The sequence below is a fragment of the Urocampus carinirostris genome, chromosome 8, assembly GCF_059441175.1.
Source record: "Urocampus carinirostris isolate Australia breed hairy pipefish chromosome 8, RoL_Ucar_1.0, whole genome shotgun sequence".
Lineage (NCBI taxonomy): Eukaryota > Metazoa > Chordata > Actinopteri > Syngnathiformes > Syngnathidae > Urocampus > Urocampus carinirostris.
The window spans coordinates 7560968-7587889 of record NC_142356.1 but is presented as its reverse complement, the minus strand read 5'-3'; the positions used below and the strand labels follow the sequence as shown (position 1 = coordinate 7587889).

Below are 26922 nucleotides of genomic sequence, written 5' to 3'. Positions count from 1 at the left end.
GTAGCTCTTTGGCGAAAATGTCATGATTACCGATGTGAATCACCTATGCCCGTGTTGAGCTTCCAGGAAATCCCAGGCTTGTTTCTCCCCAGTTTAAATGTCAGCTTGCCAAGTAATAACATTCTGCTTAGCTTGGAACAGGAATTTGGATGTGTCAGGCTGACCCCAACGATTTTCTTGGAAATTGTCAAACTGTGGAGAATCGAAAGAGGACGAAAACATTCTGGGAAAAAACATTGTAAATTCCTGGTAGCGTGCATTTTGAGATAAACAAGTGCGTCAACGTGAGGGGACGCACTAAGAATGTTTTTGCTCAAGAGGCTATAAAAAAGCTGATTGTCTCTTAAACGAATGAGAATTCTGTTTTGGATACTGACTAACGAAATAAACGGCTTCTCCCTCTCCTGCCAAGATTCCTCTATATCTTGTTTTTATATTTCTGGGGCGAGGCAATAAGGTCTGCTCCGAAACCCGCTCATTTGGCGCCAACTGCTGCGGGCTCTGATTGGCTCTCTGTTCCTATATAAACCCAGTCCTGTTACTCTCCTGTTGTCAGTCTGTCTGTGAACCTCTGTTGATACAAGGCAAGCTTTTTTTGACCCCGACTTCCGCCATTCCTGTTTTTGCTCACGTTTGTCTCCGGCTACGACCAGTTTTGATCCCGACCACGTCTGCTCCACTGTCCCGGATTACGACCTATTTTTGATCCTTACTACGTCTACTCTCCCGTCCTGGATTACGACTCGTTTCCGACAAAACAGGAGCAAAAACACAGGAAAGAAATGGAGATTCACAGGGCTTCACGAAACAAGGGCAAAAACACAGGGAAAACAGAGATTAACAGGGCTTGTGAGATACCCTTTGTCTTTGCAGACGCTCTGACAAAGGGCGTCTCACAGGACAGCGTTTAAGTAGTCACAGGGAGCAATCTGTTAACGAGTTTCAGCTGGTGTTCATGGGCGGGGCCAATTGGGTGCCCTGGCAACCGTGACAGAAGCTGGCGCCACACTGCGGGGGCCAATTGGGCGCCATGGCAACCGTGACAGGTTTCAGGTTGATTTGACTCAGATACAGCACCTTCAACATACAGTCTCTGTTGTTTTTCAGTATATGCCATATCCCCGGGTGTACAGTCACAGCACTCTGAGATGTGAGTTGACAATCTCATTTTGTGCACTAAGGTAAATGCAGCCACGGAGGTTCTTTCGACCGGACGAGCAGCCAGCCGCCAGAAGGGGGCATTAATAAGGATGACATTGAATCCAGTCATGGCTCGCTTCACATTCCAGCTGCCAATTTGGCAGTGATTGCTACTATGGAGCTCCTGGAGGACATCAGAAGAGCCATCGGAGATAAGGACTTTCTACGGTAAGGTTCCAAACAATTGCTGGTTTCAGGATGAGATCAGGACAAAGAGGAGGACAACTATCGGCTATTTGTCTTGCATTCCTGCAGACTGATGGGCATCTCCCAGTCCTCTGTGCTGTGCTTTGTCATCGATACCACTGGCAGTATGAGCGACGACATCGCCCAAGCGAAGAGGGTGGCTTTTGACATCATCGAGAGCAAGAGAGGAACTGCAGAGGAGCCTCCGTTCTACATTCTGGTTCCTTTCAATGATCCAGGCATGCAGTTACACACACTTACTTGACATGACCCCAATTTTGTCATAAAACTTGCTGCAATGGCTGTTAGAGTTGCAAATTAAGCCTGCAGATGCATGGTTTTATCGTCTCTCGTTTAGATGATTGTTATTCCCTGCTCTCCGGATTTCCCAAAAACCATATCCCAAGCCTGCAGCCGTTGCAAAATTCAGGGGGATGTGTCATGATTACAGATTGGAATCACCTGTGCCAGCTCATTTGGCGCCAAACGCCGCGGGTTCTGATTGGCTCCCTTTCACTATTTGAACCCAGTCCCGTCTGTCCCCTGTGGTCAGTCCGTCTGCGAACCTCAGTGTATACTAGGCAAGTCTTTTCCAACCCTGACTCCCACCTGTCCCATTTTTGCTCCCGTCTATCTCCGGCTACAACCTCTTTTGCTCCTGACCACGTCTGTTCTCCCGTCCCGGCTTACGACCTCTTGTTGATCCCGATGACCTTTACTCTCCCGTCCTGGCTTATGACTCGTTTCCGACCATGCTATGCTCTCCCACTCCCTGCTACCGACCAGTTTTTCCGTCCCTGACAACGCTATCGCTCGCAAAGGAAGATCCACTTCCGTGTTTGGATCGCAGTCCAAGAGCGACTTGCTTCCCGCGTTTGTTGTGGTTTATTGGGAGTCGAGCTTGACATAAGGAGAACACAGTTTAAAACGGGAAATTCCAGGCTTGTTTTTCCAGAGTTTAGATGTCAGCAAGTGTTATTAATAAAAACACCCGCTCGGTTTGGATTAGCTTGCGAAATAACGACATTCCCCTGGCAAGCTGATAGGAGTTTAGATGTCAGGCCGACCCCAACGATTTTCTTGGAAATTGTGTAACTTTGGAGAATCGAAAGAGGACGAAAACATTCTGAAAAACATTGTCAATTCCCAGAAACCATGCATATTGAGGAAAAAACAAGTGCGTCATTGCGAGGGGACGCGCTAAGCAACATGAGATGTTGTCTGAGGGTATAAAAAAGCTGATTGTCTCATAGACGAATGAGAACTCTGTTTTGGACACTGACGAAGATAAATAAACGGCTCTCCCTCTCCCGTCAAGATCTCCCTGCATCTTGTTTTTATGTTTTGGGGCGAGGCAATAAGGGCTGCCCTGAAACGTCCAGCGAACGTCGGATCGTGGGCGCAGCCCTTCCTCTGTCTTTCAATAAAATTGTGAGAAAACGTTACGCGATTGGGTCTACCCTGTGTGCTGGTCGTGACAGGGTGGGTTCATATTCCACCTGTTTTTAAAATGGGAGCTTTGGATACCTTTGCGTTTCGGGGTTGACTTTAAGGTGCTTGTCCTCTTGTTTAGAGGATTATAATTCCCTGCTTTCCGGACACCTGTGAAGAATATTAGCAGCGGTTGTTGCAAAATTCAGCAGCATATGCGCTAAGTGGGCCAGGGGGGTGGATCACATGACACCAGTTTTAAAATTGCTGCGCTAGCTTCCCGTGCATTTTGATCTCCACTTGCTTAGAGTATTGTAAATCCCTTCTCTCTGGACTCCTCAAAAATAATATCGCAAGACAAAAACTGTGCAAAACAATATTACGCATGTTTTAAAATCACTGCTTTGGTTACTTGTTCATTTTAGGGTCGATTTTTAGGTTCTTTTACCTCCTCTTGGTGTTTATTTCCTTTTGTTTAAATAATTGTAATTCTCTGCTCTCTGGACTCCACTTAAATAATATTACAAGCCTGCAGTTGTAGCAAAATTCAACAGCACATGTTTTAGAATCTCTGGAACCCAAATCCCTTAATGGTTTAGATTTATTGGAAATTTTCGCACGGAATAATAATGGTAAAGCATTTATTTTATTTTTTTTTGGGCAGGTGTTGGACCTCTGCTAAAAACCACGGATCCAGACGAATTCAAAAGCGCGATCAACGCCTTGACTGCTTCTGGAGGCGGTGACACACTGGAGTTGAGCTTGAGTGGACTGCAGGTAGTTACGTTCAATTAAAAAATTGATAGAATTCTTTGGGTTGTCACTTATCACAATTTTCATAGCACCGGAGGAAGGTGTGAAAAACCTGCACACGTATAAGACCGGTTTAGCAACATTAATTCAAATCAGTCATGGAAAAAAACAAAAATAAAATGACTCATCACAAACTGAACTCACTTCATACCGAATCGTAATTCAACTGAATGGAACCGAAACGAAATATCCTTTTTCCAGGCGAACCAGAACAGGATGAGAACCCAATTGCGTGACGTTTCTCACACAAGCCTTTTATTTCACGGGAAATGGGGAGTCATGCACGTTAGGCAGCCGTCTGGCGTGGAAGGACAGGAAGCCAGACGCCGATGAGATCGATACCAATTGCCCGAGCAGATATCGGACGGATGGGGTCGATACCGGACAGGACGGGAGAGACTGGATTGATATCAAAACAGGATATCGAAATTAAACAGGACAAACTAGACGGGAATGAAACTGGAGATCAATAATGAACAGGACAAAAATACCGGACAGGAAACACGGGCAGGAAACCGGACAGAGTCAAAACCCATATCTTGCGGAGCAGAGGTTCGTTGACGAACTGACAAAGGGTGAGTGAGAGCACTGAGCTTAAATAGAAGGGAAGCCAATATGTCAACGAGTCGCAGCTGGCACCACATGGCCAATTGTGCACCATTGCCTCCGTGACGGAACCATCTTTAAATCTTTGCACACCAAACACCATTTTAAGCTGCCTTTTGTCACATAGAAAGACTGTAGGGCTGCAACAATTAGTCGATGTTGTTGACGAAAATCAATAACACAAATAGTAGACAATGATTTCCATTGTCGACTATATTCACCAGACACGTTTTTTCAACAGAGTGAGGCATCGCTACATATCCCTGCTGTGTCCCTCGTGTACGATAGCATCTTTGTCCTGAGCAGTAACATACAGAAATGACAGTTAACATCAAGTACGAGTGCCAAAACTAGTTTTTGAAGCTGACCTCGCGTATCATAGCAGTACCACGGTGATGCACCAATATTTGAAGAGAAAGCACAGGGGACGGTTGCATCACCTGAGTTGGGGGAAGAGAAACCTCCAAAATCCAAACCTGTCAAGACCAGAACGGAAACAGGACACAATTACATACGTTTCTCACAAGTTTTAGTAAAGAAAGAGAAACGGTTGCACCAACGATCGGGCGATTGCTGGACGCGGGATGCAGGTCGCTCTGAACGCGGAAGTGGATCTTTCTGTTGATAGTCGGGACTGGAGAGCATAAACGTAGTCGGGTCAGAAACGGGTTGTAAGCCGGGACTGGAGAGCAGACGTGGTCTGGATCGAAAATGGGTTGTAAATCGGGACAGGAGAGCAGACGTGGTCAAGATCAACAGAGGTCGTAGCCGGAGACTGACGGGAGCAAAAAAGGGACAGGCGGGAGTCAGGGTCGAAAAGGCTTGCCTAGTATTCACTGAGGTTTGCAGACGGACTGACAAAAGGCGACTGATAGGGGTGGGTTTAAATAGGCACAGGGAGCCAATCTGAGTCCGAGACAATTGGCGCCAAAGGAGTGGGCATAGGTGATTCACATCGGTAATCATAACACAAAACATGCGGCTCTTGAGGACCGGGTTGGCCACTCCTGTGCTAGACGGTTCCCGACAAAATATAAGTATTAGAAAATGAATTAATATAGTCCGAAAAACAAACGTTCTTCGTAAAACATTAAAAACGAGAATGGTCAGTTGCTCAAGCCATTTGATTTTAATCCGTTGAGAATCTTTATGTACTTTTGTTGCAGACTTTGCAGTTAAACACTGAATGTACTTGACAAAATGCACATCATATGTTTTATTTACCGTTCTAGTGCTGCTAACAAACCTGACTTTGGTCTATAGTGATAGAAACGTTTTGTGTTTTTTATTTACGACTAATTGTTTCAATAGTCGGTGACTGGTCAATGATTGAAATCGTCGGTAGTTGCGGCCCTAAAAGACTGTTCAGCCAATAAGAATGCAGAACACAATGCACCATGCAAATCAAAGAATTTCCGGTACTGTGACAAACGAACCGTGTTATATCGAAGGTTCAATATACCGTATTTTCTGCACTATAAGGCGCACCTAAAAGCCTTTATTTTTTTCAAAAGCTGACCATGCGCCTTATAATACAGTGCGCCTTATATATGGATCAATATTAAGTCGCAAAGTCTTGCAACTAAGGCAAGCAGCCGCCGACTCGATTTTCCCCCGAAGGCGAAGTCGTCCGCGATGTATGCTGGGATTTATATACCGGCGTTTCATTTCCTAACCAATGTGTCAATCACCATTTGAATCGATCACTATCGGCTAAAGTTATTCGGAGGTAAAGGGGGCGGATCCTTTTTATCATTTACAGGCTCGCATAGGCTAAAGGGGCAAAACAAAGCCTGCGATTGGCCGAAAAAGATGAATGTGAATCGCACGTTGGGTTGCACTACGGAATAGAGAAAACATTTTTTACTATTCTGTATTTGTAAATATTTTACTTTCCTGGATTTACTACACTCACGGTTGTAAGAAGACCATGGTTACGTATCATTATTGAACGTGATGGCTGCAAGAGAACTTAGGTGAGCTATGCGGCTTTATATTTTCCCGGTATCTTGTTTTAGAACGATCTTGATGTTTCTGTGATGAGTCAATTTTTAAACTAAATTCAATTCAAAGTGTTTATTATCATATGCACAGTAACGAACCCCGTTTCCCTGCACAATAAAATTCTTACTTTGCCAGCAAAAAATAAAATGGAAACTAAGGAATGTTTGGCATTTCTTGAATCCCAAGACTTTTACCTTCTGAATGAAATTTGGAACGATGCATTTGAGTGATTGGGGACACTGTTTCCGTACATGTCTGCTTCTTTGCAAGCTTTGGGAATGTTAAGGGGGTAATAAGTTGGACTGAACTATCTGACTGTTTTGTTGACGTTTCCATTGTAGCGCCTTATAATCCGGTGCGCCTTATGTATGGAAAATATAGGACCAAAAACTATTTTTTGGGGGTGCGCCCTTATAGTGCGGAAAATACGGTACTTATCATTTAAGATTTTTTTTTCCTCCTTACAGCTTGCCCTGACAGCTGCGCCACCTTCTTCTGAAATATTTGTCTTCACTGACGCAGGAGCAAAAGATAGGAGCCTGAAAAGCACCGTCACAGCCCTCATCGAGAGCACAAAATCTGTGGTGAGTGTTTCCAGCAAAATGTCATATAGGCAAGGTTGGGTAGGGTTACTTTAACTTGATTACTTTCAATTACTTTTGGATTCCTCCAATACCAAATATGCTAATAAAAGACAAATGAAACTAAATATGAATAAAATTATGACTCAGAACACGTGGTAAGCTTTCTCTCCTGGCTTTAATCTCCGGCAAAACTAACATAAAATGCGACAGAAACAAAATGAAAATAAATCCAAACAGCTTGCCAACATCATTTTTGCTGTTCCATGTTTTCCGTTACTCCCCAAGCCTGCACAAAATTTAGTCATTTTATTCAAATTTAGTTTCTTTTGTCTTTTATTAGCATATTTGGTATTGGAGTAATCCAAAAGTAATTGAAAGTAATCAAGTTAAAGTAACCCTACCCAACCCTGCATATAGGGCTACGTCTTTATACGAGCACCTCAAAACGCGAGAATTTCGGGAGTTTTATTTGCGACAAAAATCTTGCTTGCGATAGAAAGGAAAAAACAGTTCATGAGCAGTCCCAGAGACGACCACTAGAAGCTGCTCGTGACCGCTTACCGCCAGCATCAGCTCGTATAGTATTCTCATCCAAACTTTTGAAAGATTTTATACATTTGACTATAAAGGATTTCATACGATTGAATACAAGTTTCATTTATTGAGTGCAATGAAGATTTTCACCGAGTAGGCTAAAGTTCAATGAGCAGTGAAAGTTCAGGGCACCCTGGTCTGGTAGAAAATATTGTTTACAGGAATGGCGGGAATGGGACGTGAGGCTGATAAGATAATCAGCGCATCCAGACGCGGAGGGGCCCTGATGACAGAGGACGGCAGGCAATGTTTGGAGAAAGGCTCTGCTGTTTTGAGTTTTCCAGACGTTGAGGCGAGGTGGGGCTTCCCTGGCACTCCCATGGGAGGAGCCGGCACACCATCTTGCGGAATGCCGTGGGCCGAGAAAAGAAAAGCTGGAGGACTTCAGAAAAGGCTTGACATAGACTCCGACGACACTGATTCGACTAATTCGGCCATTTTCGATGGAGTACACTTAATTAAATTAATAAAGAAATTAAATCTGCCCCCGTGTGAAAATGTCGGCTATTTTTGTTCATCTTTTCCATCAAGAAACGAGTGTGCATAAATTGTTGCGTGAATGTAGGTTCTCCTAAAATTGTGCCTAAATCTGTCATTCTTATCTCCATGGTGCCTTTAGGTGACCTTCCTGCTGACAAATGTCTTAGCCAGGCGCAGAAGAAGCCCCGTAGGTCCGCCATTTTTGGGAAGGTTGAGCCCAACAGAAGAGCAGCTCTACCGTGACCTTGCACGTGCCAGTGGAGGTCAAACCATCGAAGTCAGCAAGGCGGATCTGGCTTTTGCCACAAGTGTCATCGAGGACTCCTCGGGCAGCGCTGTGGTAATATTCTGAAAGGATAATTCAGAGATTCCACAAATCTGTTTTTAGGTCGTCGTCCTAAAAGATATAAATAGAAAGGAAACACCTCTTAGGTGTGGCCGATGATGTATCAGAATTTGAAGGACATTAAAAAAAGGATTTTGATTTTTATCAAGGTAAGGTGTGCCGGATAGGTCCAAACAAGTGATGTACCGCCCTTCTTCGGTGCAAGCTTCGTTTCCTTCTCGTTTGTTGACTCTGGGACTATGTTTACGGAGTTTAGCCTTGTGCTATCATTAAAACTTGCCTCTGATTGGTCGGCGCTTTTAAAACTCAAACAATAACAATTGTGGTTGGCCCTTTCAGATGTAATCTATAATGTTGGTTTTCAACTAGTCTGACCTGAGGAGCCGCTGTTCCTAGCTAATGATAAGGCTCGAACCCAAATCAAGAAAACTTTTCCAATTACCAATTTTATCCAATGAAAGGATTGTGCAGTTTAAAGCCTAGATCACTTTTTTTATAAACAAAATGACTCGCAAAACCAAAACAACTGCAAGTACCATGTATACTTGTCAGGACCAGAACGGAGACAGGACCCACTTGCGTTGCGTTTCTCACAAGTTTTATTGGAAGAAAGAGAAAGGGTTGCGGCCACGATCCGGTGATTGGTGGACGCGGGAAGCAGGTCGCTCAGAACGCGGTAGTGGTTCTTCCGTGTCGAGCGATTGCGGTGTCGGGAACGGAAAAACGGGTCAGTAGCCGGGACAGGAGAACAAAAACGTGGTCAGGGCCGAGTCATAAGCCAGGAAAGGAGAGTAGTAGTGGTCGGGGACAAAAAGTGGTCGAAAGCTGGGACGGGAGAGTAGAGGTGATCAGTATCAAAAACGGGTCAAAGCTGGGGGACAGACAGGAGCAAAAAACAGGTGGGAGTCAGGGTCGAAAAAAGGCTTGCCTAGTGTTAACTGAGGTTTGCAGACGGACTGACAAAAGGGGAGAGATAGGAGTGGGTCTATATAGGAACAGGGAGCCAATCAGAGTCCGAGGGAGTTGGCGCCAAAGGAGCGGGCAAATCATGTAAGTCATATATTCTAATATTCTGGTAAAAAACAAATAAACCATTTACTGTACCTTTAAGCAGCGTTTCAATGGCCGACATTCAGACACCATTTTCGTGTTTTGCGATTATTTCCTTCTGCAACTTGATCGTAGTTGTCACTGTTTTCTACTTTTCCTTCCCCTTATCACCAACTCGCTTGGGACTCATTCATATCGGCTGAAAAAAGAAATAGAACCAACAAAATCACAATAAAATGAGATATGGTCCCTCTCAAACGCTTCGATTGACTGAACAGGTAAAAGAGATCGAACAGGGTATTATCGCCATCTACTTTAAAAGATTGTAATTGACACTTTTTTTTTTTTTCTTCTTCTTCTTAGCAATATTATAACCCCGGTTCAGTTCCAGATTTGCAAAGTTTAGGCAGAGAAAAAGTTGAAGATTTTATATTGAATTTTTAACATTTGGGGTGCGTGTTTTACATGGATCCACATGGTAAGTGTAATAAACATATATATGATTCAATAATATAATTAATAAATGGAAGTGTAAAGTAAATATGAATATCTGATTTACCTTTCGTTTGACGACACTAGAGCTGGTACAGCGGAATTAGTGGGTGGATGCACAGGGGAGCGGAGACTGCAAATTAATATTAAAAGTATTGGATTAGAGGATTGTCTTTTCCTTAGATTTCCTTACTTTAATCGCCTCTTTATTTTTAGTAATAGTCTCGATCATCGATCGGTTACGGCCACATCCCCTTTCGTGAGGGTTACGATTGTTGTTTTTTTCATATTTCTTGACAATCGTGGCCTTCATTTCCATGCTTTTCATTTGTTTTGCTTCTTTCTTTAGCATCACTGCAAGTCTTGGGACCCACAGGGAATACATGAATAAGAATAGATTATTATAACACCCCTTACAAAGTCTGTACAAAACACTCGAGTTTCCGAACTACATGAAAAGAGAAAGGAATTGTGGGAGGTAATTCAGCTAATAGCATGATGCTGTATGAAAACGTGTCTTTCAGGTGACGGTCTTTCAAGCAGATAAGACTTCTGGAAGTTCTTCTGAATTTGAGTTTGACCTTGATGGCTCACTATTCAACGTAACTATCTACATCACGGGGAGCCCATCACTCACCTTTAACCTAACCAGCTCCACAGGTTTGTTTGTTGGTTTGTTTGAGTGCACCAAATGTTTTGGGTGGCTATAGACTACCCCGTTCTCACCTTTGCAGGTGTATCTCAGAACTCCAGTATGGCCAGTGGACCGCTGGCTTCTGTGAACCAGACAGGCAACTTTCGACGATTGAAGCTCTTCAATGTCGATACGGGACTGTGGAAAATAGAGCTAAATTCATCCGACTCCTACTCAGTTAAGGTCACAGGTAGGTAGTAGAAAATTGGGGAATCCCATTAACACAACATGTGAGGCCAGCTCCGAAACAGACAGCAATTGCATACCACTCATTTCTGCGTGTGGGCAGGCGATTGTGGCTTCTCGTTTCTGTTTTTTGCCGCGTGTGTCGCTGTTGGTAGAGTTTTATATGGCTAGCTCCGTTAGCGTCAGGCCTGCCAAGGGCTTTCCTGTTTTGTTTCTTCCGGTTGGCGCTCATTGGCTGTGTTGTTCTACTTGGCTCTACGTTGTGTGTTTTTGATTGGCCGACGCAGTGGCAATCTTGAGTTGATCTTCCCCGTTAACCCGGCTGCTCACCCTTTGTTTTTTGATCAGCTAGCCTGGTCTTAGCGCGGGTTTTGCAGTGTCCCTTGGTTTATTCCTAGCCAGCTTCGTATTTATCACTGTAGCCGTTGCCGATTTTCATTTTTGTTCCCGGTTAGCCAGACTGCTTACAGCGTGTTTTGTAATAAGCTAGACTAGCATTAGCGCCACTTTTTCTATGTTCCTTGGTTTATTTATTCTCGGCCAAATACACGTTGTTAGCCATAGCTGTTGTCACTATTTGTAGTTGGTTTCAGTTTAGCCTGGCTGCTAATCGCGTGTTATTTGATCGGCTAGCCTGGTGTTAGTGCTGTGTCCCTTGGTTTGGTTATTCCCGGACGGTTTTGCCATATCCATTGCCGCTTTTTGTTGCTGGATCTCGGTTAGCCTGGCTGCTCACTGCATGTTTTCTGGTTCGCCAGCCTGGCGTTAGTGCCTGTTTTTCCGTGTTTTTTGATTTGTTTTCGGCCGGCTTTGCATTGGTTATTTTGGGTTCCTGGTTAGCCTGGCTGCTTCTCTGCTTGCTTTTGGGTCGACCAGCCTGGAGTTAATGCCAGCAGATAAACATTTCTGCTTCGTTGGACGTTGCCTCTTGGAATCCGATCGTTTTGTCACGTTATCTCCGATTACAAATAAACAGGCTCGTTAAATTATTCCCATTATGGTAGTTTGACGCTTCCCTTTCGATTGACACCTTTTCTTAAGTTTTCAAATACTTATTTGCAGCTATATCACACCAATGTCTGAAACTCATGAAAAAAAGTTGACGGTAAAAGAACAAATAAACCATTTACTGTACCTTTAAGCACTCTGAAAAGTTGCCTGCCCAGCCATAAAGTATCCTACCCCATTTTTCACAACTTGAAACACAATAAGACGACAAATTGCCCAAAAAACCCAAAGTATTAAGGATTGATAATCAGAATATATAACAGAACACTTTGCGTTGCGTCGTCTGTTACAGGCCACGTGAACTCCTCTTTCCACGATGCTTTTAATGTACGTTTACGTTTTGTAGCGTCATCGATTTTGTTCGCTTCTTTTGAATATTTCTTCTGGGACTGAGGTTTTGGCCTAACCACTTCTCAGTTTTCTTATGTTCTCTGTGCGTCTACTTTGGGAAAATTATATGCAAATGCACGCCCTTACAACACCCGGGAATGTCCGGAAGCATGAAGTTATTTGATGCAGGCGTCTGATTGGCTGCCGAGTATGCAAATTGCCAAACGAACGGAAATTTCCGAACCGAATGAAGATTTCGAAATCGGAATAAAGTAAACGTTTGAGATGGGGGGTTTTTTTCTTGAAAAAGTTGTCGGCCACCCGGGTGGAGACGTTTTGTAAGTTGTACGCCTGACGTAAAAGATGCACGCCCCGGGCGTCCAGGCAGACTTTATCCCAGACACTGATCACACAAATAAATTGTTGAAAAATCATGCATTGTGATTTCTGGATTTTTCTTTTTAGTTTATCTCTCTCACAATGGACATGTACCTACGAGGAAGATTTTCGACCCTCTATGATTTCTAAGTGGGAGAAATAATACTCTTCTTTTCTTCACTGTACAGGGTTGGGTTGGGTTACTTTAACTGGATTACTTTCAATTACTTTTGGATTACTCCAATACCAAATGTGCTAATAAAAGACAAAAGAAACTAAATATGAATAAAATTACTATATTTTGTGCAGGCTTGGGATTTAACGGAATACATGGAACGGCAAAAATGATGATGGCAAGCTGGATTTATTTTAATTTTGTTTCTGTCGCATTTTATGTTCGTTTTGCCAGAGATCAAAGAGATCAAAGCCAGGAGAGAAAGCTTACCACGTGTTGTGAGTCATCATATTATTATCCAAAGTAATTGAAAGTAATCTAGTTGATGTATAATGTACTATTTCCTCACAATCTGGTCGTTTAAGATTTTGGGATTACCTTTAACAAGTGTATGGTTTTATGCAAATCGTGACCATTGTGAAAATGTATTGCATTGTGTTGTTATCATCAGGTCAAAGTCCAATTAACTTCCTCTACAATGTTGTGGAGATCCGTGATGGAGCCCATGGAGGCTACTTCCAGAAGGAAGGCCGTCCGCTTTCAGGTATCATTTTTTCCGGTCTTTTGTTTTCTTCCGTTCCAATCAATTGGCAATAAAATTGGATTTGATTTTCAGATGGTAATGCCACCCTGCTGATCACAGCGACGGGAAGCGAGAGCATTAATGTCACACAAGTCGCACTGTGCGACACTTCAAGCCCAAGGAAGGTTTACGGAACGTTGGAGGTATGTTTGATACAAAACACGGGCTCTAAATAGAGCGTTAAACTCAAAATATTTTAGTGGCCATGAGTGAAATCAGCTGAGGTCACACCCAGGGAGGTATCAAATGACAGTAGACCCTCAGGTTGTGACTTTAAGCCGTAAGAGTTAACCTACCATATAGTACAGGATAGGAACCAATGGTATTTAAGTAATGCCGCCCAGGTACACCAGATAAAATAATACAAATAATATATAGAAAGTACGTACTACTTATGAAAATGGTTAAATAACATTATAAAAACACATGAGAAGGAAAATGTTTTTTTTAAATTTTTGTTGTAACATGACTGGTACAGTGGGGTTAGTGGGTGGATGCGGAATTAAAATTGATTTTAGAATTTCCCCCTTGCGAGGATTGTCATTTCCTCAGAAGACTTAGTTGCTTTATTCCTCCTCTTATTCTTGACAATTGTCCCAATTGTCAATTGGTTATGGCCATGAAGCTTAGCGAAGGTAGGTATTGATGTGCCTTTGTATTTCTTTATCAATACAAGTTTTGCTTCTCCCTTTAGCATCACTGCGATCCTGGGACACTAAAATAAAACAAGTATTGTATCGCCGACTCGCAAAGTCTGTATAAAGCACACTAAATTCTGAACTGAATGAAGAAAGGTAAAGGCATTGTGGGAGGTAGTTCAACCAATAGCATGATGCCATGAGAGCAACATTTTCTAAGACAGGGGTGTCAAACTCATTTTAACTCGGGGGCCACACGATAGAACAAACATTCTGTCGGGGGCCGGACTAGTAGATTAAAGGGAAAAAAAAAAGAGAGATAAATAAAGGAGAGAGAGGGAGGAAAAAGGAGAGAGGGCGGGACCAAGAAAGAAAGAGAGAAAGAGGGAGAGAGCGTGAGAAACAAAAGATAAAAAGTCATGAGAGAGGGGGGAAAGAAGGGAGAGGAAGAAAGAAATCCAAAGAAAAATGAATAGACAGAAGGAGAGAAAAGAAAGCGCGAAGGGTATGAAGAGAGAGAGAGAAAAAGAAAAAGGAAGTTAGAGCAAAAGAGGTTAAAAGACACGGAGAGAAAGAGACAAAGAGCAACAAAGGAAGAGAAAAAGAGAGACACAGAGTGAAAGAGACGGACAGAGTGGGAGAAAAGGGGTGGAAAAGAAAGAAAGAGTAAGAGAGGGAGAGAGAGAGAAAGAGAGAGAAATACAAGTACAGTGTCTTTGTTCGAGGCACCTTTCTTTGGCAACATCAAGTTGACATATTTCAACCTGCAGCTTGTTTTTCTCTTGCGCTTCTCTGAGCGTTGTCTCGCGGGCCGGATTCAATCCCTTAGCGGGCCTGATCTGGCCCGCGGGCCGCCTGTTTGACACCTGTGAGCTAGATAGACGCACAGATGTAGATCCATTGTGTTAAATGAATTCATTGAACTAAATCAATAGTACTAGATGCATATACGTAGCTAAATGGAGTGGATCTTAAAAAAATAATACTAGTAAGAGCTAGAAAGCTAGAGCTACATAGCTATAACTAGAGCCAGAGCTAGAGCTAGATAGATATAGCTGGCGTAACGCTAAAATTGCATGTAGATGCATAGAGATAGAGCTAAAGCTAGATGCATTGGGCTAAATAGATGAGAGCTAAAGCTATATACATAGAGGTAAATGCATGGATCTGAATGCATAGAGCTAGATAGACGCACAGATATAGATCCATTGTGTGGTTTTGAATCCATCTGTCTTTGCTTCCTCAGTCAGTAGGAGATTTGAAGTTCTTGGTGACATTCAATGACCTTCCAAGAGGAGACTTCATCGTTCTACTGAGAGGCCTGGATGGAGAGCCATCTTCTAGGTCAACTGTGAGCAGGTTCCAGAGGCAGGCCTCTACTCAAATTAAGACTTCCAACATCTCAGTGACGGTGAGAACAAACTAGTTATATATTCATTTAAAAGAGTTTTATTTGGAACAAAAATCTTGGAAGAAAACATCTGCACGTTTTTAATTGGTCATGAAATGATTGTGTAACCTAGGGGTGTTAAACTCAATTACATAGAGGTCCAAAACTCAAACCACACATTAGGTCCTGGGCCGAGCAAAATAGTTTTTTATTGAATAAACTTAAACTTAAGGCTTTTTTCAAAATAAATTTGAATTTAAAAATAACAGTAATATTTTTCCAGAATAAACAAACTTAAATATTAAATGACTTAAAATATTTTGCACTCCATAATTATCTTCTGTCGAAAGTATACAAAAATTGGGAATTTAAATAAAAATCGTGCTTTTCACTTCAGGATCTCTCATGGTTGCCATGGTGCCCAATTGGCCCCGCCCGTGTGTGTCACAGTTGCCATGGTGCCCAATTGGCCCAGCCCGTGTGGCGCCAGCTGCGGCTGGTTGAGGGATTGGCTTTCTGTCTATATAAAGCTCAGCGCTCTCCATGAAATTATCTTCTGTCTCCATAAAATTATCTTCTGTCGAAGCTATACAAAAATTGGGAATTTAAATAAAAATTGTGCTTTTCACTTCAGGATCTGTCATGGTTGCCAAGGTGCCCAATTGGCCCTGCCCGTGTGTGTCACAGTTGCCATGGTGCCCAATTGGCCCAGCCCGTGTGGCGCCAGCTGCGGCTGGTTGAGAGATTGGCTTTCTGTCTATACAAAGCTCAGCGCTTTCTTGCTTCGATTGTCAGCCCGTCAAACAAACTTCTGCCCCACAAGACGTGGGTTCTGACTCAGTCCTCTTTTACTGTTGGTATTTCAAGTCCGGTATTGTTACCGTTTATTTTTGTCCTGTTTAATATCGGGTTCCAGTTTTGTTTCCGTCTGTTTTTGTCCTGTTTGTTAGTTTCTCCAGTTTTTGTTCCTGTCTAGTTCCTCCTGTTTATTTTCGTTATCCTGATCCGTTATCGATCTCGTCGGTCTATGGCTTCCCGTCTTTCCACGCCAGACCGGCTGCCTAACGTGCATGACTCCCCATTTCCCGTAAAATAAAGGCTTGTGTGAGAACGTCATGCGATTGGGTCCTGATCCTGTTCTGGTTCCTGACAGGATCCTGTTTGGTGAAAAACATCTACTGGATGTTCAGATTCTACTTTAACTCTTCAACTTTCTGTATCTTCTGCTCTCCGTTCTGGTTTTTCAGTTTATCCTAATGTTTTGTTCTGTAGTACCGTTCTACATGATATTCCCTAAATACGGTCACATTAGCAAATAGGTTAACCGGGAATTTCAGTAAACATCTATAAGCCCATCGGATTTGAAAGGCGCTTTTTTCCGAATCAACTGTTTGCTCGGCCATCGTGAGGGTTTAGCATCCGCGTAGGCCACAGCAACAGAATAGTCACCTTGCTTTTTTCCATTTAGTCTTCCATTATATTGCAATAGATAGAAGTTAGCCACTTGGTGTTCCTAAAACTAAAGAATGACTGTTAATGCACTTGTCAGGTCTCCTTTTTCGACTGGTCTTCTTTGTCAGTAAATAGTTTTAAAAATGGCTGCGCTCGTCAGGCTATTGCTAACTCGAGTGATGTGGGAGCTTTTCCAAGACGTTTTGCAGGCAGCTGAAGCGTTGCATTATGGGATCTGTAGTTTGAGAGTTATCTGCCGGGCCATTATAGTGGCCCGTGGGCCGGATGTGGCCCAAAGGTGTCAAGAAGCCCAAATTTGGTGATTTGCTCAGATTAGCATTCCTTCTTGACGAAACAGAACAGGATCAGGACCCAAAAGCGTGACGTTCTTACACAAGCCTTTTATTTTACGGGAAATGGGGAGTCATGCACGTTAGGGAGCGGTCTAGCAAGGAATGCTAGGAAGCCAGAGACCGACGAGATCGATTCCAATCGCCCGAGTTGATATCGGACAGATGGGGTCGATACCGGACAGGACGGGACAGGATTGATATCAAACACTGGAGATCGAAATTGAACAGGACAAACTAAACGGGAACGAAAACTGGAGAGAATAATAAACAGGACAAAAATAAACGGGAACAATACCGGACAGGGAATACCAACAGGAAACAGGACCGAGTCAAAACCCACGTCTTGCGGGTGCAGAGGTTCATTGACGGACTGACAAAGGGAGAGTGAGAGCACTGACCTTAAATAGAAGGGAAGCTAATCTGTCAACAAGCCGCAGCTGGGGCCACACGGGCGGGGCCGATTGGGCGCCATGGCAACTATGACATTATTCCTTAATAACTTCATTTTCATTAGCAATCTCCGATGACGTTATTGTTACCTATCAGTGACCGAGACGCTCTGGATAAGTGGCAAAATGAGAAAAATGAGATTTGTCTTTTTTTCATGTTTTCCCCCTACAAAAATTGTTTTATGACTTACACATTTGAGATGATGAAAAAAAAAAACGTATTAAAAAAAGTATACGTATACTGCACCCCCTGCCTACCACAAACACCTGTGTTATGGTAAATGCTCATCATAAACCAGCATTTAATTTCGTTAATATCGTGTTAGTTATCTTAACGCTGTATTTTTAAGATTATATTTTTGAGTTCAACTTAAAATCTGTTCACTGTGAAAAAAACTAGAAACTGTTTGTATTTACAAATTAGTTTTTGTAGATCAGTGAATATTTTTTATGTCATGTATTCTCAGTTATACCATGCACATGAAATTACTAATTACTAAATAATTTTGTGCATAATATTTATTATTTTGATAATATATCATAAAAAAAATAAAAATCTGGGGAGCTGAAAGAGCTGGCTCTTTTCAGTGAGCCGAGCCAAAAGAGACGTTTTTTCTAAATAGAGCTGTCCTTCTGGATGCGAACAGTTGTGTCATAACACCATAATGACAAGCCAATAGAGCAGGGGTGTCACCGTCATTTTCATGCATTTCTTTTTTTTTTTCATTTAATACGTGGTTTATAGACCGAGGCTACCAAGAAACTGAAGAGGACCCAGATGCGTAACATTTACTCACAAGTTTATTGAGATATAGAGGAAAAACAAACGCCAGCGATCCGGTGCTCGCTGGACGGGAAGCAAGCCGCTCACGGGATCGGAGCGTGTTCGGAATGCGGAAGTGGATCGTAGCGCGGTCAAACGGGAAAAAAAACGTGTCGATAGCCGGAGCGGGGGATCAGGGCATGGTCGGAGATCAGGACGTGGTCGGTGGTCAAAAACGGGTCGTAGCCGGAGACAAACGGGGAATCAGGAACAGACGAGTGGTATACGGATTAAAAAAACGGGACCGAAAATTCGAAATCAAAGTGCTTGCCTTGTGGAAGCAGAGGTTCGCTGACGGACTGACAAAGGGCGAGTGAGAGCTTAAATAGGAGGGGGAACCAATCAGGTAACCAGCAGCGGGCACAGGTGAGTGCAATGAGTAATCATGACAGAAACATAACAAAATTCAAGCAATGTTAAGGATTTCAAGCACCTGTACGAACCCAGCGAATAGATCCAATCATTTCCTCTGACCTCTAAATAGACACCCCTCTTCGTAAGGGACACAAAACATAAAATCTACTTCAAAATGTTTTCTTCTTCTCTAGGCTGAAGCAAACAGCACCAATATAGAACCCGGCTCCGCTGTCTCCATCAACTTCATTGTCACGACGCAAGCCGGCGGAAACAGGATTTTACAGGTGGTCGCAAACAACGACCGCGGCTACAGAACCACGGCGCCCCTATCCGTGGAGGCGCCGGCAGAGCCCGGCGGCAAAGTCAACGGCACCGTGACGTTAACTGTTCCTGAAAGCGCCGAGTCGGGTTCGGACGTGACGCTCACCATCATGGTGGAAAACGGGACCGTCCAGGACATCAACTATGCCGTGCTTCGCTTTTCAGTCAACGCTGAGGTAAGACAAAAGCAACAAGTATATTTAACATAGAACCTAGAACGCGAAAGGTCCCTGGTTCGAAACCGGGTTGAAAAATTTGATGGCCTGGAGTGTCAGGACCAGGACAGGAAACAGGAAGCAGAACCCACTCGCGGAACGTTACTCATGGTTTATTGGGGAGAAGAGGAATGAGCGCACACTCGAACCGGGGGTCGTTGGTCGCAGAAGTAGATTGATCGGAACGAGGAAGTGGTCAAAATCAAACAGATCGAGAACAAAACTGGAGTAAAACACAGGCAAAAACTGGAATTCACAGGGCTTGACGTGTCACAACAGAAATTAGCAGGAGTTTCGCAGACACTCCGACACCAGGCGACTCACAAGACAGCGTTTAAGTAGTCAGGGAGCAATCTGTCAACGCGTTTCAGCTGGTGTCCATGGGCGGGGCCAATTGGGCGCCATGGCAACCGTGACAGAACCTGGCGCCACACGAAGGGGACCAATTGGCCGCCATAGCAACTGTGACATGGAGAGGGATGAGCCCCGCCAGGCTGTACTTGCCCAAGACAGGAAATACCCCACCTACGAACATAGTGGTAGAGGGATCCACACACCCACCCAGAACCCGGGGATACGGCATCTTTTTAAATGGCTAAATTCAAGCACTTTTTAAGCACCTTCAAGGCCCATTTTTGAAAATATTCCCAGTACCTTCAAAGGAAGAAATCCAGCGTTGATCAAAAGAATGGTTTTTTTTTCATAGTTGACTTTTATGAGTAAAATAAAGTCGCTACCTTGCTGTGCTATTTTGAGCTGTTCCTGTCTACGATCTTTTAGTCTAAAATGGGCCGCTATAAACTGACATGAATTCTGCCATTCTGCTTCAACAGTGCACACGCAACTTTGCTACATCACACTTGTTTCCAAACATGCTCTAAAAGCGAAAGACAATTATGATGTCTTGCCACGCATTCTTTTTCTGGAACAGACCGAGTATTCGGACTTTGAAAAATAGAGCTAAAGAGGTTCAAAACAAAGTTAAAATCAGAGTGCACTCTGGTCCAGTCTATGAGAAGCATGTCTAGTGGAGTAGCAGGTGGATGAAAATAGGGGAAGAGACGACAATGACGGATTAAAAAAAAGGAAACTGATTTGAAAACTTCTGATTTGAAAAAGGATTGTCATAACTTGAATTAATCGCTTCTTGATTTTTAATATTAATCCCGATTGTCGATTGGTTAAAACCAAGCAAATTAGGGAAAGTCATTGATTTGTGTGACTTCTTTAGATTTTTTGATCATTACAAGTTTTGTTTCCATGGTTATCTTGTATTTGCTTCTCAATTTAGCATCACATCAAGTCTCAGGCCCCATTGCTAGTAATTATAGTAAAAATAATCCAGTATTGTATCACCCATGTTCGCAGTCTTTACGCTATCGCCATATCCCAGGGTTCTAATGTTATTGTTTTTCCAAATACAGTAATCGCTTGCTGTATCGCTGTTTCAAAAAGGTTTGATGATGGAAAAATATATGGTTTTTGTAGGAACACAAACTGGAAAGATTTATATCGTTTTTCAATGGATATAGATTTACAGTCATGTTTATTTGTTTGGCCCTTAATCACAAGGCGTCTCAAAGGGCTGCACAGACCACAGATTATTGCAAACCACAGCCGATTATGTCACCATCCCCTGATCTAAAACCTACATGAGGACAAGGAAAAACTCAAAAACCTCAACATGTGGAAAATGCAGAAATCTTGAGCTCATCCCCCTTCCAGGATGAAAGTGTTTCCTTCCCTATAAGGCATTTATAGCGCTTTTATTTATTTTTGGGGACCAATATGGCATTTTCAACATTTTAGGTTGCTGACCTCTGCCTGAAAAGTAAATGCAGTTTTCCATAACGTCCACGTGATGGCGACAAAGTGTCATGTGACGTTAAATGGAGTGTCCTGAAGTAAAACGATTATTTTTAGGATAATAATTTAAAGAAAAACCGGAAGAAAAAACAAACGTTTTTGCAGTAGGTGGCACATTATTGTTAGAAAAAGAAAGAGAAAGAAAGGAATAACCTTGCGCAACACGTTATACCTGAAACCATAAAGTTCAAAGTGAAATGATGAGTGGAACAGGCAAGTAATTCAGGGTTCCTAGAACTTAAGGCTAGTTAAATTCAAGACGTTTCAATCGTTGAAATCAAATTTAAGACCAAGCTGATAAAACACACACAGTTGAACAAACAATACGAAAAAACATGTGAATTAGAGGCTATTTTAAAGAAATATTTATTTTAATTCTATTTTTAAATCACATTTTAAATGTTCCTGCTAAAAAACACAGACTTTCAAAAATTGGATTTAAGACATTTAAATGCCAATTAAGGCCTTACTTTAAAATAATGAATTCAATGCCTATTAAGACTTTTCAAAGATTTACGGGAACCCTGTAATTTCATCAGGTAGTTTTATTATTTTGGGATAACAAGTTAAGTCATGTTGATTTGTATAGCCCTTAATCACAAAAAGTCTCAAAGGGCTGCACAGACCACCGATTATTGCAAACCACAGGCTATTATAACACCATCCCCTGATCTAAAACCTACATGAGAGCAAGGAAAAACTCAAAAACCTCAGGATGAGTCAAGTCATTTTTATTTGTATTACCTTCATCAAAAGAAGTCTCAAAGGGCTGCACAGACCACAGACTATTGCAAACCACGGACTATTATAACACCATCCCCTGATCTAAAACGTACATGAGAGCAAGGAAAAACTCAAAAACCTCAGGATGAGTCAAGTCATTTTTATTTGTATTACCTTCATCAAAAGGAGTCTCAAAGGGCTGCACAGACCACAGACTATTGCAAACCACGGACTATTATAACACCATCCCCTGATCTAAAACGTACATGAGAGCAAGGAAAAACTCAAAAACCTCAGGATGAGTCAAGTCAAGTCATTTTTATTTGTATTACCTTCATCAAAAGGAGTCTCAAAGGGCTGCACAGACCACAGATTATTGCAAACCACGGACTATTATGACACCATCCCCTGATCTAAAACCTACATGAGGGCAAGGAAAAACTCAAAAACCTTAGAATGAGTCAAGTCAAGTCATGTTTATTTGTATTTCCCTTAATCACAAAGAGTCTCTAGCTGCACAGACCACAGATTATTGCAAATCACAGTATATCATGACACCATCCCCTGATCTAGAACCTACATGAGGGCAAGGAAAAACTCAAAAACCTCAGGATGAGTCAAGTCAAGTCATGTTTATTTGTATTTCCCTTAATCACAAAGAGTCTCTAGCTGCACAGACCACAGATTATTGCAAACCACAGACTATTATAACACCATCCCCTAATGTAAAACCTACATAAGGGCAAGAAAAAACTCAAAAACCTGAGGACAACATGAAGAAAATGACATACGGCGGCGCAGTGGTTAGCGCGTGTGCGGCACAGGTCTAAGGTCTTTGTGGGTTCCCTGTGTGGGTTCAAATCCAGCTACCGGACTTCCTGTGCGGAGTTTGTATGTTCTCCCCGTGCTTGCGTGGGTTTCCTCCGGGCACTTCGGTTTCCTCCCACATTCCAAAGGAATGCATTTCAGGTGGATTGGCCGGTCCAAATTGTTCCTAGGTGTGAATGAGCGAGCGAGTTGTCTGTCCCTGTGTGGCCTGCGACTGGCTGGCAACCAGTTCAGGGTGTCCCCTGCCCACTGCCCGATGATTGCTGGGATGGGCTCCAACACCCCCGCGACCCTATTGAGGATAAGCGGTGCAGCTAATGAGATGAGATGAGACGAGACGTCAAGTCATGTTGATTTGTATAGCCCTTAATCACAAAGAGTCTCAAAGGGCTGCACAGACCACGGATTATTGCAAACCACAGACTATTATGACACCATCCCCTGATCTAAAACCTACATGAGGGCAAGGAAAAACTCAAAAACCTGAGGACAACATGAAGAAAATGACATATATTTTTGCTACTCAAAATAAGATCCAAAAATTAAAAAAAACATCAAAAATGAACGCTAAAATCAATCAATCAGTGAAAAACGAATCACTAATATGCATGGGCTGAACTCATATTAAAGGGATAGTGTGTATATTTGACCACTAGACGTGGCTGTATTGTGAAGTGCAACCGAAAACAAGTGTGAAAAGGCACAAGAAAGCGTGCAAAACTACAACCAAACCATACCATTGCTCTTCTATTTCCCCCCCACTAGGTGAGACTCAAGTTATGTGAAATAAATACAAATTTCTTGACCTACGAGTTTTTAAAAATGCACTTTTATATTACAGTTCGTGTATTTTTTTTGCTTATTTTACAAAGTTAATATTGTTTATTTTCAATTAAAGAGTTTTTACCATAATGAGGCACCTAATGTTACATGCAGTCCTTTTATAGGATTATACAATTATTTTTTTTGACATATATATGTCACGGTTGCCATGGCGCCCAATCGGCCTCGCCTGTGTGGCGCCAGCTGTAGCTAATTGAGAGATTGGCTTTCCTTCTATTAAAGCTCAGTGCTCTCAATCTACCTTTGTCAGTCCATCACGACAAAGACGTGGGTTTTGACTCTGTCCTGTTTCCTGTTGGTATTTCCTGTCCGGTATTGTTCCCATTTATTTTGTCCTGTTTAATATCCGTTTCCATTTTCGTTCCAGTCTTGTTTGTCCTGTTTAATTTCGATCTCCAGCGTTTGATATCAATCCTGTCTGCCCCGTCTTGTCCGGTATCACACCCATCTGTCAGATATCTGCTCGGGCAATCGGTATCAATCTCTGGCTTCCTGTCATTCCACACCAGACAGCTGCCTTACGTCTTCCGCCCAACGATCGCCAAATCACTGGCGTTTGGGTTAACGTGCATGACTGCCCCATTTCCCGTAAAATAAAAGCTTGTGTGAGAAACGTCACGCATTTGGGTTCTCCTCCTGTTCTGGTTCTTGACAATAAGTGCATGAATGAAGGTTCTACTTGGCGAGTTTTGACTATCGCAGGACGTTTTGGAACGTACCACCCGCGAAAAAAAGGGTTTAATGTCCTTTTTTTTCCTCCAGGTGACCGACATTACCAGACCAGTATGCCTGGACGTCAGTACAACCGAAAACTGTTCCTCCTCCTCGTCCTGTGACTCCTTAAACTGGGAATTTAACGCAACAGTGACAGACGGCGTTAACGGTACGGGCATTGCCGGCATCGCCGTTCGCGGAGGAAACGGTACCCTCAACACCAGCGTGGCGGTCGGGCCTGATGGCGAGAACCTCACCTTGATCAGCTACCGGTCTTCCTGCTGCGAAGACGGAGTGGAGCTGTCCCTGGTGGACAATGTGGGGAATGTCGGAATTTGCGGGGTTACAATAAGAGAGTCCAGCCCCGATGAGACTACCAGAGCACCGACCGGAGTACCAACCAGAGTACCTACCTCAACTGTACCGGGTGTGATCATGAATACTACGCCCAATGGAGGGAACATCTTGAGCAGTTCATTTGATCTCTGGATCACTGTTCTAGTGCTTCTACTTTGGAAATAACGGGGTCTTTATATGACGGGAAATGCCTTACTATTGCTAAAATCATTGCTATTTTCATTCTTTAACTTCATTGTTTGTATTGGCAAATTGGGTGTTCTGTATATGGATTTCACTCTGCAATCTAGCATCAACATAATTCTCCCAATAAAGATGGTGCTTAATCTTGTTTTGTTGTGTATACTTGCTATCAGTTTAACAAAGAAATCCTGCATCAAGAAAACTTGCCTCGGTTGCCAGGGCGCCCACTTGGCCCCGCCCGTGTGGGGCCATCTGCTGCTCGTTGACGGATTGGCTTTCCGTCTATTCAAGCCCAGTGCTCTCACTCTTCCTTTGTCAGTTCGTCATCGAACCTCTGCCCCGCAAGACGTATGTTCTGACTCGGTCCTGTTGGTATTTCCTGTAGGGTATTGTTCCCGTTTAGTTTGTCCGGTTTAATATCGGTTTCTAGTTTTGTTCCCGTCTATTTTTGCCTGTTTATTAATCTCTCCAGTTTTAGTTCCCGTCTAGTTTGTCCTGTTTAATCTCGATACCCTGTTTTAATATCAATCCTGTCCGGTATCCACCCCATCTGTCCGATATCTGGTCAGGCAATTGGTTGCTGTTGGTATTTGAAGTCCAGTATTGTTCCCGTTTATTTTTGTCCTGCTTAGTTTCGGGTTCCAGTTTTGTTTCCGTCTGTTTTTGTCCTGTTTGTTAGTTTCTCCAGTTTTTGTTCCCGTCTAGTTCCTCCTGTTTATTTTCGTTATCCTGATTCGTTATCGATCTCGTCGGTCTCTGGCTTCCGGTCTTTCCACGCCAGACTCTTGCCTAATGTGCATGACGTCCATTTCCCGTAAAATAAAAGCTCGTGTGAGAAACATCACGCATTTGGGTCCTGATCCTGTTCCGGTTCCTGACAAAACGTAGTACAGTAGACTCCCGACATCGATCCATACGGATTGCAATGTGAGATTGTCGTGTAGCTGGTGAATTTTAGGTCGTAGTTTGCAAGGCCACTGTTGGAAATCTTTGTAATGTGGTTCCCAAAACGAAACGGCAGGACTACTTCCTTATGAATAGTTCCTCAACGGGGTGAGCCACACCCCAGCCTTCAAGGTTTCACTTTGTCTCAAATGATTCTGTTATAGCTAATTAGCTAATGACGGTGTTGTTGACAAGCGAGGGCGTGATCTGCGTGACGCAATTCACATTCAAGGCGTCTGTTGAGAGTGAACTTGGAGTTCACCTCATCTAACAGCCAAAGACTGACGGCTCGGAGGATCGCTAAGGCATCGCCATGTCGTCCAAGCGTTTCAAAATCTGAATCCTCTACCGCTTCAACAGATAGAGGTGAGTTTGCTTTTTCATATTTCATACCTGTCAACCTGTACGTTTTTGCCGTACGTTTATTATGCATTTTAAGACGCGTACGACGTACGAGAAAATCCGTACGGAAAAACGCAACTTTGTCAATTATGGGGACCATCCGGTGTACACCGACTATCACGAAACGGCAAATCAATCAAGTCAAACGAGTTCGCCGTGGTAGCCTCTATCTCGATATAGTTTTTTTTCGTTACAAACGAAGCGAGCGGTTTGATGTAGTGAAAGGAAGTCCGTCTCTTTTTAGAGAACCAGCTTTTTCGGCTCAACTCATTAAAGAGAGCCGGTTGTCAAACGGCTCACTTGCTTTGATGCATTATATTACAAATGATTATGTTGTATAAAGAAGTTAAGAAAAAAAGGAAGTATAAAAGGAGAAAATGAAAAAAGACAGGTTTGTGGTGATCCCTTTAATGAGTATATTACCAACAATAATTTAATGCAGAAAATGAATTAATTTGTAATAGGAAATTTATTATTCTACTTAATTATATTTGCATGTAATTTTTCCTTCTACAGAGAACGTCCAAGCAACTTCATTTTTGAACTTCTTTTATAATAAACCTCATTCATGTCGAGCAACTCAGTATCTCACAACAAAATGTTCATTAACAATACAGTGGAACCTCGGTTCTCGAGCATAATCCGTTCCAGAACCCTGTTCGAAAAGCCATTTGTTCGATCACCGAAATCATTTTTCCCATTAAAAATAATGTAAATCGTTTTAATCCGTTCCAACACCCTGAATGTTTACCTTGAATGTTTAACGTAAACATAAAGCTAACCCAGGCTAATCGTACGTTCGCGTTATCGTAATCTTCCGTACGAAAGATTACGCTAACACGAACGTGTAAAAATAAAAAAATCAGGTCGTTTACAAGTCATTTAGCACCCGGGTCTCCACAACAAGTGGTGAGCGGTTCATT

The 26922-nt window shown here is 42.7% G+C and overlaps 1 protein-coding gene across 4 annotated transcripts in view; it reads left to right on the top strand.

The window, feature by feature from the left end:
• LOC148360613 (von Willebrand factor A domain-containing protein 7-like) overlaps positions 1 to 24800 on the top strand; it is a 41288-nt gene extending 16488 nt beyond the window's left edge. For all 4 annotated transcript variants that reach the window (XM_088341482.1, XM_088341484.1, XM_088341485.1 and 1 more), the window contains 12 exons: positions 1182 to 1368; positions 1456 to 1625; positions 3482 to 3594; positions 6708 to 6824; positions 8038 to 8238; positions 10311 to 10446; positions 10521 to 10670; positions 13009 to 13101; positions 13174 to 13283; positions 15025 to 15189; positions 18794 to 19099; positions 24161 to 24800. In XM_088341482.1, coding sequence (XP_088197608.1) covers positions 1182 to 1368; positions 1456 to 1625; positions 3482 to 3594; positions 6708 to 6824; positions 8038 to 8238; positions 10311 to 10446; positions 10521 to 10670; positions 13009 to 13101; positions 13174 to 13283; positions 15025 to 15189; positions 18794 to 19099; positions 24161 to 24634 — 2222 coding nt within the window. In that variant the 3' untranslated portion in view covers positions 24635 to 24800. The remainder of the gene's footprint in view (positions 1 to 1181; positions 1369 to 1455; positions 1626 to 3481; positions 3595 to 6707; positions 6825 to 8037; positions 8239 to 10310; positions 10447 to 10520; positions 10671 to 13008; positions 13102 to 13173; positions 13284 to 15024; positions 15190 to 18793; positions 19100 to 24160) is intronic.
• The last annotated feature ends 2122 nt before the right edge of the window (positions 24801 to 26922 follow it).